Source organism: Chrysochloris asiatica, unplaced genomic scaffold (assembly GCF_000296735.1).
Source record: "Chrysochloris asiatica unplaced genomic scaffold, ChrAsi1.0 scaffold00097, whole genome shotgun sequence".
NCBI lineage: Eukaryota > Metazoa > Chordata > Mammalia > Afrosoricida > Chrysochloridae > Chrysochloris > Chrysochloris asiatica.
In genome coordinates this window covers 10,043,755-10,063,739 of record NW_006408615.1, presented here as the reverse complement: position 1 = coordinate 10,063,739, position 19,985 = coordinate 10,043,755, and the positions used below count along the sequence as shown (strand labels likewise).

Sequence of the window (19,985 nt, the reverse complement as noted above, 5' to 3'; positions counted from 1 at the left end):
ATGAAGCTGAACGAGAGAAGTGTGACCCACTATGCACTAAGCGACTCCCCAGCGGACCACACAGGCTTCCTGCGCACATGGGGAGGCCCAGGGACCCTGTCCACTCCCAGTGGCCCTGGCCGAAGATGCTGGTTTGTCCTCAAGGGCAACCTGCTGTTCTCCTTCGAGAGCCGTGAGGGCCGGGCCCCTCTGAGCCTGGTGGTGCTGGAGGGTTGCACTGTGGAGCTGGCTGAGGCTCCAGTGCCTGAAGAGTTTGCTTTCACCATCCGCTTTGATGCCCCTGGTGTGCGGCCATACCTGCTGGCTGCAGATGGACCAGCGGCCCAGGAGGCCTGGGTGAAGGCGTTGTCTCGGGCAAGCTTTGGCTACATGCGCCTGGTGGTGCGTGAGCTGGAGAATCAGTTACGTGATGCCCGCCAGAGCCTAGCCTTGCATCACGGATCATTGTGGAAGGCTGGCGCCAGCCGCTGTAAATCCCAGGCTCCTAACCACTGTTTCCGGGGCCTGGAGAATGGCCACTCTGCCCCCAATGACAGCAATCCTGTGGGCTTGCCTGACTGCAGCAGACCATCAGGGTGGGCCTCAGCTGAGTGGGACTTACAGGGTCCTGCTAACCTCCTCCTAGGCAGGGGACAGAGCCCTGTGTCCCCTGAGACCTCTTGCTTCTCTACCCTACACAACTGGTATGGTCAGGAAATCATGGAGCTGAGGCGGGGCTGGCTGCAGAGGGCCCAGCGGGGCACACTAGAATTGGAGAATAAGAACAGGCCCTGAGCCCAGGACATTGGGGTCTGCCCCTGTCCTGCTGGCCAGGACACCCGGATTGTTTCAGGAGCTGAATGTTCATGCATTTCCAAGGTTACTTTTTGAGAGTTTCTTGCCTTCCTGCATTGTAGGCTTTCTCCAGTTTTCAGATCCATATTGGTGCTAGGAAGAGACTTAGAACTCACTGCTTCCTTCATATTCCTTCATGTCAAAGAGGAATGGTGGTCTCTTGCCTCGGCGCTGACTGCACGCTCTCGGGATATTAATGACATAAAGGAAATGGAAAATATTATGTCACTACCAGCCACTCTGCTTTTCACCTACACACCACACTCTACAGCTACAGTTTCCAATGTGGGGGTGTCATGTGTGCATTTAACTACCACAGGTTGGCTGTAATGTTGGTTTTAGGGACTGGCATGACCAGAGAAACTAGGTTCATTATGTCATGGGGCTTTCTGGGGTCCTGCTTTTCCTGAGAGTGTTAGGAAGATTAGACCTGGGACCTCCATTCTTCAGCCTAGATAAGACCCTTTGGAGAGAGAGAATCTTCAGCCACCAAGAGTTTTAATTTGCTCAGAAAGACCCCCTTCCTCTCTCTCTGGCTGCTCTGTCAGTAGAAGGGGCTGGGCATTGCCTCCTAGAGGGGCCAGTAGCTTTTATATGTCAGAAGAAACCCTTCTGGTACCTGGTGACAGAATGCCTGGTGACCAGCTGCTCTCTCCTGGCTGGGCTCTCACAGAGGTGCCCCTGCATCTTAAAGTGCCACCTGGGAAGTCTTTACAACCCTCTCTCTCTGTCACCCGGGGCTCCTAATTACTACTCCCACCAGTAGTGGGCCGACTGTTTTCTTTTTTGGTTCTTCTGGGAGACAATGTGATTGGACCCAGAGAGCGGAAGCTCAGAGCAGTGTGATGCCCTGAGGGGGAGGGGACGGTGTCAGGAATGGAGCAGAACCTAGTGGGAAGGCCCTTTTTAAATACACACAATCTGCTTCCCTTACTGGTGGCCTTGGGTAGCCTGACCTCATTAAGCTCTAGCAAACCTAGAAGCTGAGACTCAGCACCTTGTTTCAATCCTCATTCCTACCAGGCTGGTTCCCTAGGAGGTGGGGCGACCTTCCCATACGGTCCTGGAGCCCCCTTTGTTAGCTTTGCTTTTGTTACAGTACTTTTTATACGATGAAAACACTAAATAAAATTTTTTTTCATTATTACTCATTTCGATTTCTACCGTCCCGTCCAGAGGCCTCTTGCCAGGACTTGTCTGTGTATCAGAGTACTTCACTCCCGGGAGCTCAGCCTGACATCCCCGCCCACTTGGATGGGGCGGAGTACCGGAGCTCTCTCGTGACGTCACCGCGTAAGGCTGGTGTCTCGTACGACAGGAACTAGGCCCATTGCGCAAGAGTGAGGGCTGGGATTCTCAAGAGCTCGCGAGATTTGGGAGCTCACGGCTGATTTCGAGTGTGCCCCCGGGCGGATCTGTAGGAACCGAGTGCCCGGGCTACGGGCGGAGCGGGACGATGGCGTCCGGTGCAGGTCGCTGGTTGGCTTTGGCCACTGTCCGGTCCGGGGCTCTCCCGAGCGGGCCGAGTTTATGGAAAGGTGGTGATGTGTCCGCCGTACGAGGCAGCTCGGGTCGGAGCCTGGTACCATCGAGGTCAGTCATCGTTACCCGCAGCGGCGCCATTTTGCCCAAACCGGTGAAAGTGAGTGTCTGCCTAGAGGCGGGGCAAAGGGGCTGAGCGTGCTGATTGACAAGAGCAGAGGCCAATCAATCAATCATACGGCAGTTGTAAACTGGAGGGTGGTGGTGGTGGTTAACTGCCATTGAGTTGGTTCCGACCCATAGCGACCCTGAACAGTAGGGGCTGATTTTGACAAGTGAGAGGAAGTGGATTAAAACCCGGTACTGGGCTGCGTTACTGGAGACAAAAAATGGGGAGCGACAACGGAGAAAGGTGGCATTTGGCACCTTTATGGTAGGTTGAGGGGTGGCGTTGTAGGATAAACATTGGACTGCTAACCGCAAGATCGGCACTTCAAACTCACCACTCGCTGCTTGGAAACCCTATACAGGGTCCTTATGTGTCGGAACAGACTAGACTTCATTTAACAACAAACACATAGCCGTGTGATGTCCTGTATCTTTGGAGCCAGTATACACAGATCTCTGCCCCAGCCACTTGAGAGTTGCTGAGATGAAATAATGAGTTGGGAAAGGAATTGTAAATAAAGGACACGTAGGCCTGGTTGTCTGTTTTCCTGAGTTGTGACCTGTTGTTTCACATCATGTGGTTTGCAGCCCTGAGGCGTGTAGGGAAGTATCCTGACTCTTTCTTTACAAATGAAGATTCAAGGTCCGCAGTGAAGAAGCCAGTACCCAGGCTAGCAGCCCCATTAGGTCTCTGGATCTGGATTTTTTTTGCCGTCGTCCTGCTTCCAACTCCAGTGCATGTCCTCCTGGGAATGTGACCACATGCCCTGTAACCACTCCACCCTTGGGTGTTTCTGTGTAAAATGGAAACGGCCTGTGTTTGCTATGTGGGTTTTAAAAGCTAGCCTGGCCTAAGCTGGGTCCATGGACAAATGGTTGCAGGATTATTTACCAGCAGACTCTGGAAGGTGCGGTCGTTCTCTGGAGGTAGCTGCCTTTAACCATTTGTGTTGTTGTTGTTGTTGTTGTTAAGTGCCTTTTTTGTGTGCGTGGTGGAAATTCAGAAAAAGCTGAGCTAGCAGGAAAATCCAGGAGACAAAAAGTTGATATTTTATTACTTTTCTTCCTAGTAGCAGGATGTTTTAGTGTGAAGACATGCCCACTTTTCAAAACACTCCTGTTCTAAAGTTTATTTTTGTTTACAAATATTTGTGAACATTTTATTGTTTTATTGGAAACATTTTTTAACTTTCTGTGAATTGAGTGACCATCAGTTTTACAATCTCCCTGACTGCAGTTCCCTCAGGGTAAACCCCTTAGTCCTTGTTGCCTGTTTCCATTCCTCAGCCTCTCCACACCCTTCTGAGTTCAGCTCTTGGGTAAATGGTGCCTTTTTGATCTTGAATGGTTGGCTGTTCTAAGGTGTGTGTTATTGTTAAGTGCCATCCCATAGCGACCCTGTATAGGGTTTCCAAGGCTGCTGGTGAGTTTGAACCACTGACCTTGTAGTTCAAATGGCTTTGCAGTCTGGTGCATTAACTCACAGCGCCACACCAGGACTCCAAGGTGTGTGTACCTCACTAGTCTTATCTCCCCTATGTTGTTAGTGTTGAAATGCTGTGGAGTCAGTTCTGACTCACAGTGACCCTGTATAGAGTTTCAGAGGAGTGGCTGGTGGTTTGAACTGCTGACCTTGTGGTTAACAGTCCAGTGCTTATCCTATAGCACGACACCAAGACTCCGTATTGTGTGTGAGTGCAAGTCTAGTTTCCCATTCAGCAGTTTTTAGTTTGTGCTGTGACTTTGGTTGTCTGCCCCATTTCCATCCCCTGGTTTCTCTTGCTCCATCTTTTCTTTTGAGCAAATATCACCTGTTGTGGTGGCCTTGGGAAGTGGCTTCCGTTCCAGGGTAAAAGGGTGCCTTAGGGAGATATTGAGGTTCCTCCAGTATCTTATCAGTCCTGTCTTAAGTCTGGTCTTTTTTGTGTGTGAATTTGAGTTTTGTTCAACATTCTCCCATTTTAACTGGGACCTTCTATTGTTTTCCTAGTCTGAGGTCATTAGTGATAGCTGATTACCACCTCAAAAAAAATCAAATTTCTCAGGCACCCCAGAAGCTGTTATTTAACCAATCGTATAGACTTTCTCTTCACTGTACATTTACATCTAGTTAAGTGCCACTGAGTTGGTTCTGACTCATAGCGACCCTGTATAGGGTTTTGAAGGAACAGCTGGTGGGTTTGAGCTGCTGACCTTGTGGTTTGCAGTCCAGTGCTGATCCTACAGAACCACTGTTTGTTGTTGTTGTTGTTATGTGCCGTGGAGTCGGTTCCGGCTCATAGCGACCCTGTACAGGGTTTCCGAGGCTGTAAATCTTTACGGGAGCAGAAAGCCTCATTTTTCTCCCGCGGAACAGCTGGTAGTTTCGAGCTGCTGACCGTCCGTGAGATTAGCAGCTCGATTCATAACCACTACGCTACCAGTTGTTGTTGTAGTGTGCCGTGGAATCGGTTCCGACTCATAGCAACCCTGTACAGGGTTTCCGAGGCTGTAAATCTTTACCGCAGCAGAAAGCCTCATCTTTTTCCCACAGAACAGCTGGTAGTTTCGAACAGCTGGTAGATTCGTAACCACTACGCTACCAGAGGTACCTGTAATTGTCAGGTTATGCCCTCATTTCTAGATACCTAGGAGTCCTGGTGTGGCACTGTGGGCTAATGCGCCAGACTGCAAAAGTCGTTTGAACTGCAAGGTCGGTGGTTCAAGCTCACCAGCTGCTCCTTGGAAACCCGATACAGGGTCACTCTGGGTCGGAATTGACTCGACGGCACTTCACAACAAGAGCGCTTTAGACTTTTCTTTTCGGTATCACTTGGATGGCCTTAAAAACCCTCCCCTTGGTGCCTCTTCATTATTTTTATCTGAATTTAGTCACGGACATTAAAGTCCATTTGCTTTATTATGTCATGGGTCTGGAGTCCACTGTAGGGACTGCCTCTGGAGGGCCAGGCCTTCTCTGTCCCAGCGTGGACCCTGGAACTCTTGGCCATGTTCTAACCCCCTGCAGATGTCCTTTGGCCTTCTCCGGGTGTTCTCCATTGTGATCCCCTTCCTCTATGTCGGGACACTCATTAGCAAGAACTTTGCTGCTCTGCTTGAGGAACACGACATTTTTGTCCCTGAGGATGATGACGATGATGACTGAACAGGTAAGAGTTGCTTTTCCCCTGATGGACCAGGAGTGGGGTGACGAGGCATCTGAAGTGGGATGCAGTTCATCTAAAAGTAGCATGGGGACCCTGGAGACCAGGACTCAGACCCTTAAAGAGTTCATTCATTGGAGGCTAGTATTTTATGTTCTATGTTGGATACAGGGAACCACCTTAAAGTCTTATAAATTCTATGGGGTCTCTGCCAACTTAAAGGTCAGGATCCTAGCCCATTTTTCAGTTGCCCTGATAATATCCTTCTTCTCTCCACCCATACATTTCCTTGACGGTGTAATGTGCTGTACACACCCCCACAAACAACTTGATTTCAGCAGCTCCACATTGACACGTAGAAACTGCAAGTCCTCATCACTGGCAGTCGCGCTTGTCCACAGGCACAGCTCTCCCCCAGCAGCCCGGTGCCTCTCCGCTCAGCCTTCTTGTGCTGACTTCCTGTGTTTAGTACGTGCTGTGCGGCCGCTGCTGGGGTCCCTAGTCACCAGCCAGCCTCGGAGATACTGCGGGTCTGGCTCCAGACCACGGCAGTACAGCAAGTATCACCATAAAGGGAGTCACACAAATGGCTACACTTTACCATAAGATTGTGAGATTGTAAAAGTATTTTGGAAAAAGCTTGAAATCTTGTGAGAATTACCAAAAGGTGAAGCAGATATGAAGTGAGCAGATGCAGTTGGAAAAATATTCCCAGTAGACTTGCCCCATGCAGGGCTGCCACAGAGCTTCCCTTTGTGGAAATGCAGTGTCTGCGAAGCACAATGAAACGAGGTCTGGCTATGCTGAGCAAGGCACTCCTGACTTCTTAGCTTGGCATTCAAGGCTTGCCGTGATCTGGTTTGACCTGTTATTCCATATTCCCAACCACATACCCATTCCCGGGATTCACCATGTCTCCAGCTACCCACATCTTACCTGCCCCGCACGCTGCCACATGGTTCTCCCACTTGGAAGGTGCTTTCCCGCATTCTGTTGTCAGATCACCTGTTCAAGATCTAGCTCAAATGACTGTTATTGATGAAGTCTGTCCTCATGCCTGACTGACCAGTAACTCTCCTGTGACCTCTGCTATTCTGTGCTTTAAAACCTCAAAACTCTACTAGACTGAGCTGCTTTCTGGCAGGAAATGTATGTCCTTGGGGACCCGGTGTCTTGCATGTGGTAGCTACTGAGTCTCTGTGACTGAATAATCACCTGCTCAGACTGCCTCTCTCCCGACATGCTGCAGGACTGCTCCCTGGAGCCCTGGTCAGTGTATGGCTACAGGACTGCTCAGGCGCCCAAGTTCACTGCTGTTCTCCTGTCTTACAGGGCGCGGAGGAAGGACAGAAAGGACAAAAGCCTTTCAGCAGAACTAAGCAATGGTGACTGTCAGCTTCTCCTCCTTCCCTCTCAGCAGAAGGGTCTGGGACAGCCCTCAGCCTCCTTCGCTCCATGAAGCCTCCTGCATGGCTCATGATAGCCCAGGTCCTCAGGCTTGGGGAGCTTCCTGGCGGAATACCATCCACTGAGCACTGGAAAACGAGTGACCCAGTTAAGAATAAACATCAGCTCTGTGCCTGAGTGACCAACTGGTGCTTAGTGTTTCTGTGGCTCCAGTTATCACCATGACAGGCTATAGAGGACAGTTTCTGGTCTCTGCTGTCCTTATCAGCTGAACATCATATGCGCCGGCCACTGATTCAGAGGCCAGCATCTCCAGACCCACAAAATAGGGCCTGTGACCTATTTTCATTATTGATAAAAGCCAAACAGAAATGGTTTCTTTTCCCTCGGTATGGCTGCCTATAGGCGAACTAAAGCCTCCAGCGCCCTGCATGCAGTGACACTGGCTGGTTCTCACACACCAGTCATCTGGAGCTTTGATCATTAGGTTAAAGCTATGTAAGAGAAGTCAGTATTTAGAACAGTTCTCTCCAACCTTGGGTTCTGTAGGTGAAAAGAGAGTAAAGGAGTCCTTAGTGCTGAGAAGTTGGGGACTCGGAGTGATTGCACCTCTAGACCTTGAGTCCCTTTCTCCAGCCCAGGGCCTCACTCCAGCCTTGTTCTGGACTCACCCAAAGCAGACAGAGGTCATTTCTTTAGCCTGGGTCAGCAACCATGTATTCTCCTGTCACTAGACCAGAGTCTGCAACAACAGAAGGGCTATTTCGGTTCTCTCTGTGCACAGAACAGCTGTGTCTCTAACAGGGGGCCTAACTGAGTGGGAAGCGGATTTCATTTTAAGGACGGGTGCTTTTTTGCAATTAGAGGGTCCAGGCCTGAGAGCAGGCCTTTTCCTCATGGCCAGGGAAAAGAGCCCAGCTTGTCAGTTCTGCGGCTGTGCCTCTTAGCGCTGCCCTGCTCCCTCTCTGACAGTGAGAGCTGGCTAATTTTGAATAGTCTGCCCTGACACCAAGCTGTCTAATTCTGGAGACTATAGAAACACAGCTCAATGAACCAAGGCATCCAGTCTCATACCCAGGACGACGGTTTCTGAGCAGATGGCCTCATCTTTTCCTGTTTACCGACATGCATGGCTCTGAGAAAAAGAATCCAATCTCGTTTACAAGAAACAGCACGCTTCAGGAAAAGGGAAAGAACAGGTGGTGTGTATACCAAGACCCCACTTGTTCAGGCAAGAAATGAGGGGCGCTGCAGAAATAGCCTCCCACGGGTTCACAAACGGAATCCGGTCCAGGAATTGACCACCACAGAATGAGTTTATTTGCACTTGGAAACCATGAAATATCACATGCATCTTCCACTGAGTGATTTTATGGGTCGTGGCCAACATAGAACTTAGACAGGAAGTCCTTTGGCCTTGGCGCTTCTGTTTCATGGAAGAACCGCATAACGTGGGTCCGCTGCTTCCACACATGAATCGTTTCCTCCAGTTCCATCTTTCCCTACAAGAGAGGGGAGAAGTCGTAAGCTAGAGTGGCTGAGTGTAAGGAATACAACACTCAAGGCCAGGAATCTGTTCTTGGACATGTAACACACTGTCTAGACCACAGTTTCTGCATCTGGAAAAGGAGGTGATTGGCTGGATGTCTCAGGAATTGACAGTTATCATTGACCTCGGGCTAACTGGCTCCCAAGATGTAAGACTTCCAGGTCTGTGACTGCCTAGCTGACTGGCTTATGCTTGTGCTCAACATGTCTTCTGTTTTTCACTGGTCCACTCAGAAGCCCTCATTGATGCTAACGTGACTACCCCAGGAGATAGACAGCATCAGGCCCAGTTTGGAGTCCAGTGTGTCAGCTGCAAGCTGGCAGCTGATGAAGCAGTAACTTCCAGGCAAGAAATCCTGTAAGAGTTTGAACTTTTCCTCCTTTTATCTTTTAATTTTTTTAAGTGATAAAATGCAAACCCCAGTGGATTTCTATTGAATATCCCTAACCAGGTGATAACCTCTAAGTTTACATTCTCCTTTGAAACACTGAGAAACACCCGCTGAACCCCTAGTTTTGTGTGTGTGTGTTTTGTTTTTTTTAACACATTGTAAAAAAAAAAAAACCCCAAAAATGGGAATGCATAGAAGATACTTAACATAATGTGGGGATCACAGTGAATGCTTAAGCTTACTGTTTATATATAAGGGAAAGCATATATTTTCTCATTAACTATTCATTGAGGTTACATTCTCATGAAAAGAGACAGACAAAAAAAAGCTAATGCAATCCCAGAGTGGTAAGTGAGGACGGCACAGAACCACGCAGTGTTTCATTCTGATACCGAGTCATTGGGAGTTGGAACCGACTCAATGGCCCTTAACATCCTAGTTGTTTTTTAATGTGGAGCGAAAATGTTCATCTGGGAAGACAGAGAATTCTGGGACAAGTTGGCTGCATTTCTCCGTTGGTAAGGGAGGGCAGTTACCTTAATGACCAGAAGGTCCACCACCCTGGGGTCTGTGACATGGGCATTCTTCAGGAACATTTCTCGGACTTTGTCCCGTCCCTGTTTCACAGTGATGTCGAGCTGGAATAGGTGCACTGGAGACAGCACGATTCAGGATAGAAGTGACAGGTTAAAACAGGATTTCAAACAGATCCGTCAGTCACTGTTAACTGTACAGGTTGCCCCCTCATTCCATTCTCCAGATACCGGAGACACGGGGCTGCTCCCTCAGGAGTGCACATTTTGGGGACAAGACCACAGTGTTTGAAGAGGCAGCTACCACAGTGTTAGCATTACCTGGGCTGGCCAGCAAAACATGGGTGGCAGGGTTGAAATGAGTGCCAAGTGATGTGGTATGGACTCTACACACCACAGGAACTGGGGGTTGAGGGCGGGCCGAGCGCTTGAACAGGTTGGGAAGGCTTGATGTTCCGTGAAGTTTTGAGATAGAACTCTTCACCAGGTCTTACGTTCTAACAGAGCACTCATACATAAATGAGAAGCTAAGAGCACCAGATGCAGCAATCCCTGAGTTAGGACGTATCTAAATACCACACGTTGACTAAGGACGTCCAATGAGGCAGATGGATGTCCTGACAATTAGGTTTCTGCCCTTTGGGTCCCCTGCCCCTGCCTGTCAGCCTCCAGTGGGTTTGCTGATGACAACAAAAATATGAACAGGGTCTCATGCAGAGAGGATTAAGGACAACGGGGAGAGGAGTGTATGGGGCTGGGTGGCGCAGCTAAGACTTGGGTCAGAACGGGCATCGGGGCTGAGGAGTCCAGTGTGCTGTGGCCTTTCTCTGACGTGTCTGTTCCCCTCATCTACAGATTATCAAACCAGCTCCAAAAACCATGAGGCCATTTAGTGACTGAATTAGTCAATGATAAGATTTGAATCTTTAATTATCCTCATAACTTGGGGACAGCGATAGTAAAAACAGCCACTGAGAAAAGTCACACACCATGTTGCAAACCCAACCAGGGACTAAGCACTAGCAGCAATCCACTGGAACTGGCGCCCTGGTAACTGAGGATCACATGTCCAGAAGTGTGGGGGCCGGCTTGCACAGGCAGCTTGCTGTGCAAAGCTCTTCCCAACTGACATCATTTTGGTACTTTCCCATCGATCGTCCTGGGAGTACTGACACCACAGAACATGGCACACACTACACATCTAGGTTTCCTGTCAGAGCTCAGTATTAAACACCGTGGTAGGTGTATTTATTGGGAATTTCCAGAGAGAGAGAAAAACCATGGTAATAAGACAAAGATACAAAAAACAAATGCATGTGGAAAACCTGGAATTCAGCATCTCACCCCAGGGGCAGGGTGGGGTCTAGAGTTTAGCAGTGACAACTCATGGCAGTGGGCTCCCAGCATGTGCAGGCCTTAATTTATAATCTGATGTACTTTTAAGGGTAAGAACTTGAAAAACTAGTGCTACTGTCAGAAGTTACCTTTCCTGCATTGAAAATTACATTAATACCTGACCTTGGGAGGAAAAAAAAGGAACCTCTGGGCATATATTTGGGAGCCGATAGGGGTGTCAGCCACCACACATCTGTCAGTTTGTCCTACTGTGGTGGCTTGTGAGTTGCTGTGATTCTGGAAACTATGCCACGGGTATTTTAAATATAGCAGGGTCACCCACGGTGGACAGGTTTCAGATAAGCTTCCAGACGAAGACAGACTAGGAAGGAGAGATGAACTATTTCCATATATTTAGTCACTGAAAACCTTATGAATAGCAGAGAAACACTCAAGATATAGTGCCGGAAAATGAGCCCCTCAGGTTGGAAGGCACTCACAATGCAACTGGGAAACAACGTATTGCATTAGGCAAATCTGCTGCACAAGACCTTTTTAAAGTGTTAAAGAGCAAAGATGTCAGCTTGAGGACTAAGGTGCGCCTGACCCAAGCCATGGTATTTTCAGTAACCTCATATGCATGCGAAAGCTGGACAGTGAATAAGGAAGACCATGGAAGAATTGTTGAATATTGAAAGTACCATAGGCTGCCAAAAGAACCAACAGATCGGTGTTGGAAGAAGTATAGCCAGAGTGCTCCTTGGAGCCAGGATGGCCAGACTTCATCTCTCAGACTTCCTGACAAGGAGGGACCAGTCGCTGGAGAAGGATATCGTGTTCGGTAAGGTGGAAAGTCAGAGAAAAAGAAGACCCCAACGAGATGGATTGGGAAACTGACAGCATCAATGGGCTCAAGCGTGGCAACAATTGTGAGGTTGGCCCAGGATTGGGCAGTGTTTCGTTCTGTTGTACACAGGGTTGCTATGAGCTGGTACTGACTTGATGGCACCCAATAACAACAAAGGGATGTCAGCACCTCCAAATTCCTCCTGATCTCTTGAACCAGGTGAATTGTTTCCTCAGGAAAATGTTCATGTGCACAAATGCCCAGCTGGCTTACAATTTCAGGTTACAGGTCCTAGAGAGCACGTCCTGGACAAACACCCTTCATCTAGAACAGGGGTGGGGAATGACCGGTTCGCGAAATCATCTGATCTGGCCTTGCCAAGGCAACTATAGGTCTAGTTATCACATAGTTGTGGTTAAGTGCCGTCGAGTCAGTTCTAACTCACAGCAACCTATATAGGGTTTCCAAGGAGCAGCTGGTAGTATTTGAACGACCGACCTTGTGGTTCACAGTCCAGTGCTTATCCTATAAGGCCACAGCAGGAGTCGTAACTATCACATTGTTGTTAAGTGCCGTTGAGTCGGTTCCGACCCATAGCGACCCCGTACAGGGTTTCCGAGGCTGTAAATCTTTACGGGAGCAAAACGCCTCATCTTTCTCCCGCGGAGCCGCTGGTAGTTTCGAACTGCTGGCCTTAAGGTTCGCAGCCCGATTCGTAACCACTACGCTACCAGAGCTCCTTAACTATCACATTAGGGGTGAATTAGTTGTTTGATTTAATTTTTAAGTTGATAATTTTGTAAGGCCCACAAATGATGTTATAAATTTTGGCAGAAAAAAGGTTCCCTACCCCTGCTGCTCTAGAGCCGGACTCTGCAGCTATGTCCTCAGCTCCCCCTTCCCTCCGAATCCTCCTGCACAAGCCCCTCGACCGGTGAGCAGCGTCGCTAGGAGACAAACAGGCACAGGCTCAGCTCCAGCTTGTGGAATCATCCTTCAGTGGAAATCATGGGCTGTCATGCTTACTTCAACAGCACGGACACTGAGCTGGAACCCCCACACAAGATAAGCAGCCCCCATGCTAGAGTGACATGCAGATTTAGGGAGGTTCTAATCTATGAGTGGGTCTTGAACCTGGGTCTTCAACTGTTTGCTATGATTCATTTTGGAAGCATTCACACCAGGCACAGGGAGATCTTTTGATAGAAGACAGTGTGGTACAAAGGAAAAGAGCCATTGGTCAGGGGCCCAGCAAGCTGGAGAAGGTCTCCCCACCACCACCCTGCCTGGGTGTACAGCCTGTTTCCTCAGCTGAGAAATAAAGTCACCTCTGATCTGACTCCTTTACAGGGACAAGGTGAGACTCAAGTGTCAACCCTGGTAACTAGGGACACCTGAGGGAATGCTGTGAAAAATTCCAGTCCTTTTTTCCATGTCAATTACACTGTGGGTGTCATTTTCTAGTTACAGGCGTGTATTTCTGTCTGGGAAGTCCTGGTGTGGCACTGTAGGATAAGCACTTGTCCACAAGGTTGATTTAAACCGCAAGGTCAGTGGTTCAAACTCACCAGCTGCTCCTTGGAAACCCTATATATGGCCGCAACACACTCAGGGGCACTTAACAACAATAACAACTCCCTGTCTAGACCAGAAAACCCTTAAAGGTAAGGCCGTGTTTTAGTCACTTTCGTATCCCATTAGGCATCTCGTGGAATCCAGTGCGGCACCACAGGATAAGCACTGGGCCGAAAGGTTGGTGGTTCAAAGTCATCAACTGCTCCTTGGAAACAGAGTCGCTATAAGTCAGAACCGACTTCATGGCACTTAATAACAACAGGCATCTAGTACTAACTATCACATAAAATGTGCCCAGGGACGTGGAAATTAAATGACTAAATGGAACTGGATGAATGAACAGGGACAGAAAGTTTCCCGTTATCTCATGACCAGCCAGATACCTGTAACATTTTTCCAAAAGAGGAATCCCACCCAACACATGGTACTCCGCAGACCACAGCGTGACTTGGGAGGAGGGTGGGTGGGAACTGAGAGTCAGGCCTAGAGCTGGACACTCAGGGTCTAACGTGAGACAAGTTGATGTGTCTCAGTTTCCTCATCTGTACGATGGAAGCAATTTGAGTACACCCTGGACCCTAAGTAAGCATATCAATAAAGGCTAGTTATTATCAACACGATCTATGCCTTTATAGCGATCCTTGGTTCAGCTGGAGTCCCAGTGATGGAGAGTAGGAGACCAGAGCAGTCACAGGTCTGACCATCTGACCAGCTACAGCGCTCCACTCCTTCCCAAAGAGCATGGCCCCCACCCCCAGACCGTTTCTTCCCCCTGCCTTCTCTCCTCAGGACCCTTCTGACTCTAGGATTATCTTCCCAACAAAATTTGTGGGAAGGTTCTGGAAGTGGAGGGAATGGTTTAGAAACAGCTGGATGCTGAGTGTTCGGATACCTGGGTTCTATCCCCAATCCGGTCATTGATTTTGACCCTGGGCAAAGCACCTGTCCTGGACCTTGTTTACCCCTGCACTCCAAGCCAACATTATGTTTTAAACAACTGGTTTTGACTACGCCTGCCCCTCACTTTCTACAGTCATCCATCCCATCTATTATTCACCTGTCCCCTGAAGGCATTTGAATTTGCAGTCTCACATTCGCCCATCCCTACTCTGCTGGTGTTAGTGCTATGGAGCCGGTTCTGACTCAGAGCAACCCTGTATAGGGTTTCCGCGGAGCGACTAGTGGGTTTAAACTGCCTACCTTCCATTTTGCAGTCCAATGTTTATCCAACAGCGCCAGCCATACCAAGGAGGTTGCAGTTCTAGGCATCAGTAACCTTAAAAGTCAGCTTCTTGGGTATAGGGACTCGGGGAGCAGACACAGTCCCCAGCCATCAACGAGCTGGGTTTTTTGTAAGAAGGCTCTGGCTAGGGTGGCAGAGCTGCTGCTGCTGTGCCGTGGAGTGGGTGCCGACTCAGTGACCTGCACAGGGTGTCCGAGGCTGTAAAGCTTTACGGGTGCAGCAAGTCTCATCTTTCTCCCATGGAGCAGCTGGTAGTTTTGAACTGCTGACCTTGCAGTTAGCCCAATCTGTAACTTCTCTACCAGCACTCCTTTCCAGCTAGGGTTTGCCCTATAAATAACAGTGGCAGCAGCAAGTGGCAGTGTTTAATAAATACTGAGTGCCCAGGTCCTGTTCTAAGCCCTTTGGCATGTTGTTGTTAAGTGCCACTGAGTCAGTTCTCACTCAGAGTGACCCTGTATAGGCTTTCCATAGCGACTCTGCATAGGTTTCATTGGTGAATTTCAACTGCTGACTGTGGTTCAAACTGACCTTGTGGTCCGGTGCTTTATCCCACAGTGCCACACCAGGACTCCTAGCTCTTTGGCATATTGTTGCTGTTGTTAAGTACTGTGGAGTCGGTTCCGACTCATAGTGACCCTGGACAGGGTTTCCAAGGCTGTAAATCTTTATGGGAGCACAACGCCTCATCTTTCTCCCGCGGAACCACTGGTAGTTTCGAACTGCTGACCTTGCGGTTAGCAGCCCAACTCGTAACCACTATGCTACCAGAGCTCCTTTGGTGTTGTTGTTGTTAGGTGCCATCAAGTCGGCACCGACCCATAGCGACCTTTACGCATAGCACAATGAAACACTGCCTGATCCTGGGCCAACCTCACTACTATTGCCATGCTTGAGTCCACTGATGCTGCCATTTGGCCAATCTACCTCACTGGAGGTCTTCCTCTTTTTTTCTGACTCTCCACCTTACCAAACTTGATATCCTTCTCCAACGAATGAATGGTCCCCCCTGACAATATGACTGAAGTATGAGAGATGAAGTTTGGCCATCCTGGCCTCCAAGGAGCACTCTGGCTGCACTTCTTCCAAAACGGCTCTATTGGTTCTTTTGGCAGCCCATGACACTTTCAATATTCTCCTCCAACAACATAACTCAAAAGCATCAATTCTTCTACAGTCTTCCTGATTCACTGTCCAGCTTTCGCATGCATATGAGGTTATTGAAAACACCATGGCTTGGGTCAGGCGCACCTTAGTCCTCAAGCTGACATCTTTGCTCTTCAACACTTTGAAAAGGTCTTGTGCAGCAGATTTGTCTAATGCAATATGTCGTTTGATTTCTTGGCTGTTGCTTCTGTGAGTGTTGATAGTTGATCCAAGAAGAATGAAGCCCTTGACAACTTCAATCTTTTCTCCGTTGATAAGAATGGTATTTACTGGTCCAGTGGTGAGGATTTTTGTTTTCTTGACATTGAGATGTAATCCATATCGAAGACTGTGCTCTTTGATCTTCACCAGTAAACTTTTTAAGTCCTCTTCACTTTCAGCAAGCAAGGTGTATCATCTGCATATTTCAGGTTGTTAATGAGTCTTCCTCCAATCCTGATGTCACGTTTTTCTTCATATAACCCAGTGTCTCAGATTATTTACTCAGCATACAGACTGAATAAGTATGGTGAAAGAATACAACCTTGTCGCACACCTTTCTTAATTTTAAACCATTCAGTGTTCCCATGTTCTGTTTGAACAACTGCCTCTTGGTCCAGGTACAGATTCCTCATGAGCACAATTAAGTGATCTGGAATACTCATACTTCACAATGTTGTCCATAGCTTGTCATGATCCACAAAATCGAGAGCCTTTGCATAGTCAATAAAGCACAGGTAAACATCTTTCTGATATTCTCTGCTATCAGCCAAGATCCATCAGACATCAGCAGTGATATCCTTTGTTCCACGGCCTCTTCTGAATCCGGCTTGAACCTCCGGAAGTTTTTTGTCAATGTATGATTCTAGCCATTTCTGTATTACCTTTAGCTCCTTTGGCATAGGAACCTATTTAATATAGTTACCCTCTGAAGAAAGGAGCCCTAGTGGAGTAGTGGGGTGAACACTGAGCTGCTAGCCCCATGGTCAGAAGTTCCAATGCACCAGCCACTAAATAGGAGGAAAACAAGCCTTTCTGCTCCCCTAAAGATTTGGTTTCAGAAACCCTATTCAGGGTCACTATGAGTTGGAATAGGCGCCCCGGTAGCATAGTGGTTACTAGTCAGGCTGCTAACCTCAGGGTCAGCAGTTTGAAACCACCAGCAGTTCCACGGGAGAAAGACGAGGCTTTCTGCTCCTGTAAAGATTTACAGTCTTGGAAATCCTATACAGGGTTGCTATGAGTCGGAACCAACTCCACAGCACACCACCACGAGTTGGAAGTGACTCGATGGCACCTAACCACCACACTGAAGAATGAGGAAAGGAGGCATAGAGATGAAACAACTTGCCGGACGTCACACAGCTAGTAAGGGGCAAAGCCTGGAAGCAAGCCCATATGCCTCTGACATGCAGATAAGGGGTGGTCTCGCTCTCGGAGAAGCAGTGAAGGACCACTTTAAGGCACATTAAAACAGAACACTGACAGTCCCTGCCATCAGTATTGCCCTTGTCTGTTGTTAGAGCAACAACCTTTCTTTCATCAAGTGCACTGGGCAGCCCTGATGTACACACGACAAGAAAACAGTCTGCTCTCTGACATCTAGGGCAAAGGCAGGTTCTAAGGCAGAAGGGACAGACCAGGAGGGAGAAGCCGAGGGATGTGAGTGTCAGGCTGAGCCAGAGGGGTGCTCCGGTTAAGCGCCCACCAACCGGAGGTGGGTGGATGCTGCAATCCACAAACTACTGGGGATAGTGGGGGAGGAGGTAGTCGGCTTCCATAAAGCCTTAGGGTTTTGGAATCGCCGCTCAGGGCACTTCCACTGTCCTACTGGGGAGTTAATGGGATTCCGCTTGCTAACACATGACTGCAGAGCTGGAGACTGGACGAGGTTGGGGTTTGGAGGCTGTCGTGCCTGGCAGACTGGAAAAGGCCCATGGGTTTACGGAGTGACTTTGAAGAAGTCATTTCTCATCTCTCTTTCCGGAGGAGCTGCAAACGTTTTCTGGGATTTCTAGAGTTGACGTTTGCGTTCCAAATGCAACGGGGGCGTTGTGAGCGTCGCTTCGCCCCATCGGGACCTCAACTGCCTCCTCTCTTTAGCGGGGTTGTCACTGACAGCGCCCACCCTTCCTTCCAGGGGCTCCCTATGAACGACGGTGCCAAAACCCGACGCAAGAACGCTGGTAGGGTGCAGGGCAAGGCTGGCCTAACTGCCACGCTACCGCAGGCCCCGTTTACCAAAAGCCTGGGGGACCCTCCTTCCCCGATGCACCTGAAGTCGCCCCAGCCCAAGCTGGTGACCTCAGCTTCTCCGGGAAGAAATCGGAGGCCCGAGAGCCTGCGACCTTGGGCAGCTGCCTCCAGGGCCCTGCGTGAGCCGCTGCCTCTCACCAGTAGTCGGCACCTCCCGATACCAGGCACGGTAGAGCTCGCGCACCCTCCGCTTGGCTTCCTTCATGTCCCGGCTGAAGATGGGTTTCACCGAGGTGCTGGCCACCGCAGCGGCCCGGCGAACGCTGCTCGCCGCCATCTTGTAAAAGAAATCACCTCCCAACCCCGCCTCCTTTTGACCCAAAAGGAGACCGAAGGACAACACTCTTTTTCCATTGGCTAAAACGGATCGTCCCGCCCCTAAATTCACGGATGGGCGGGAGGTCGGCTCTGCTGCTCTCTGATTGGCTAGGAAGCTTCAGCTGGGCTGCGACCGCTCGTCCCCAGAAACTCCGGCAGTGTAGTAGAATGCTCTAACAGTTTCTCAGAGAGGTCAGTTGCTAGGAAAGGTAGTCACCTCTGCAACCTCCAGGGGGCGCGCGAGCCCCAACCCAAGCTGGCTGTCGGTCGGAGGGCGGTGCCGTAGGGCCTGGAGCTCCCGCGCGGCCTCCGCAGCGTTAGGTCGCGGAGATCTCCCTTAAATGGGGCTTTGGGTGCGCTGACTTCGAAAGCTTCCTTGGTCATCTCCCCGGGTGCGTGCTGCAGACCCCGAGACGGCAGCTGAGACATACTGACGCCTGGGCCGCCGCCGTGTTGAACCGGCTCCATGGCAGCGTTTCTGCCACTTGTAGTTCTACTAAAACCAAGCTCTCTGATAGCGAGGAACAGACGTGGAAGCGCTTTCCTGCCCTTAGCTGTTGTGCGCGTCTCCACAACCCCGGAAGATTGGGTTTGTGTGGACCCCATTTTAGACGAGGACATTTGCATACCCAACCTAGATCTCTACAAGGCAGTCCAGGATTTTGGAGGTGGAAAAACCTTAGATGGTTAGGTCCAGGTTTCCCTCCTTTTCCTGGCCTTTTTCTATTGAGGTCAGCACCGAACATCGCGAACATCCCGCGTAGCCTGGACGTATGATGGATAAGAACTGCTAACTCATGTTCTGTGTGGACAAAGTACGTGGTCGTTTTCCATCTCATAGCTCGGAAGGTACAGTTAGCACCCCCATTTTGCAGATGAAGAAACAGAAACACAGAAACGAGGTCACTTGCCACATTAGGCTGCTCCCCCTGCCAGGCTCCTAAGCTTTTTCTGAAAATGCATTTGACATGTGAGTGCCAAGCTGACAAAGTGGTTGCAACCATGGGCTCAAACAGCAGCTATTAAGAGGCAGGACTGAGCCATGTTATGAGTCAGAACCTGCTCCTTAGCACCTAACAACAGGTATATTAATTTGTTTTAAGCCTCACAACACACCTGTGAGGCAAGTACTGTTATACCCATTTTACAGATGTAAACACTGAGATACAGAAACTAAGTTACTTGACAGCTAATTTTGAAACCCAGATAGCTGGCTCTGCAGAGTTGCCTGTGCTTTGTCTCACAGCCCCTATATCAGGAGAGCTGTCTGTGGAAGTCTAACCTGGCCCATGACCCTCCAGTCCTGTAGGTCAACACTACCTTGAATTTAGTATCTAACATTCCTTGGCTTTAAAAGAAAATTGGCCTCTAAAACCACCCAGAAATGGGGAGAAAATGTTTGCAAATCACATATCTGGAAGGGACTTGTATCTTTAATAGATAGTTTTTATAACTCAATAATAAAAAGACAAATAGTCCACTTGAAAAGTCAGCAAAGGATTTGAGTAGGTATTTCTCCAAAGACGAAAAACAAATGGCCAGCGAGGACACGAAGAGATCCTCAGCATCATTAGTTGTTACGGGAAATGCAAATCGATACCACACTAAGAGACTAGTTTTCATCCACTAGAATGGAGCCCTGGTGGCGCAGTGGGTTACATGTTGGGCTGCTAACCGCAAGGTCAACAGTTCTAGTCCGCTAGCTACTCCATGGGAGAAACGTGAGACTTTCTGCTCCCATAAAGGTTTGCAGCCTCA

General features: G+C 49.2%; 3 protein-coding genes across 3 annotated transcripts; 2 read left to right on the top strand and 1 right to left on the bottom strand.

Moving 5' to 3' along the window:
* FAM109B (family with sequence similarity 109, member B) lies at positions 1-774 on the top strand. Its single transcript, XM_006866859.1, has one exon. The coding sequence runs from the start codon at positions 1-3 to the stop codon at positions 772-774; it is 774 nt and encodes a 257-aa protein (XP_006866921.1).
* Positions 775-2,265: 1,491 nt separating this feature from the next.
* On the top strand, positions 2,266-5,629 carry SMDT1 (single-pass membrane protein with aspartate-rich tail 1). Its single transcript, XM_006866858.1, has 2 exons — positions 2,266-2,476; positions 5,492-5,629. The coding sequence occupies exons 1-2, from the start codon at positions 2,291-2,293 to the stop codon at positions 5,627-5,629; spliced, it is 324 nt and encodes a 107-aa protein (XP_006866920.1). The 5' UTR covers positions 2,266-2,290.
* A 2,713-nt stretch (positions 5,630-8,342) lies between these two features.
* NDUFA6 (NADH dehydrogenase (ubiquinone) 1 alpha subcomplex, 6, 14kDa) lies at positions 8,343-18,190 on the bottom strand. Its single transcript, XM_006866857.1, has 3 exons — positions 18,048-18,190; positions 9,511-9,626; positions 8,343-8,536 (listed from the first exon to the last, which is right to left on the bottom strand). Exons 1-3 carry the CDS (start codon positions 18,184-18,186, stop codon positions 8,405-8,407), a joined length of 387 nt encoding a protein of 128 aa, XP_006866919.1. The 5' UTR covers positions 18,187-18,190; the 3' UTR covers positions 8,343-8,404.
* Between the last annotated feature and the right edge of the window lie 1,795 nt (positions 18,191-19,985).

Coding starts and splice junctions, on each gene's coding strand:
- SMDT1 (XM_006866858.1), top strand. CDS start 2,291: ATGGCGTCCGGTGCAGGTCGCTGGTTGGCTTTGGCCACTGTCCGGTCC. Junction 2,477..5,491: donor TTTTGCCCAAACCGGTGAAA/GTGAGTGTCTGC, acceptor AACCCCCTGCAG/ATGTCCTTTGGCCTTCTCCG.
- FAM109B (XM_006866859.1), top strand. CDS start 1: ATGAAGCTGAACGAGAGAAGTGTGACCCACTATGCACTAAGCGACTCC.
- NDUFA6 (XM_006866857.1), bottom strand. CDS start 18,186: ATGGCGGCGAGCAGCGTTCGCCGGGCCGCTGCGGTGGCCAGCACCTCG. Junction 9,627..18,047: donor TCGGGAGGTGCCGACTACTG/GTGAGAGGCAGC, acceptor TGCTGTCTCCAG/TGCACCTATTCCAGCTCGAC. Junction 8,537..9,510: donor TGGACCTTCTGGTCATTAAG/GTAACTGCCCTC, acceptor CCTCTCTTGTAG/GGAAAGATGGAACTGGAGGA.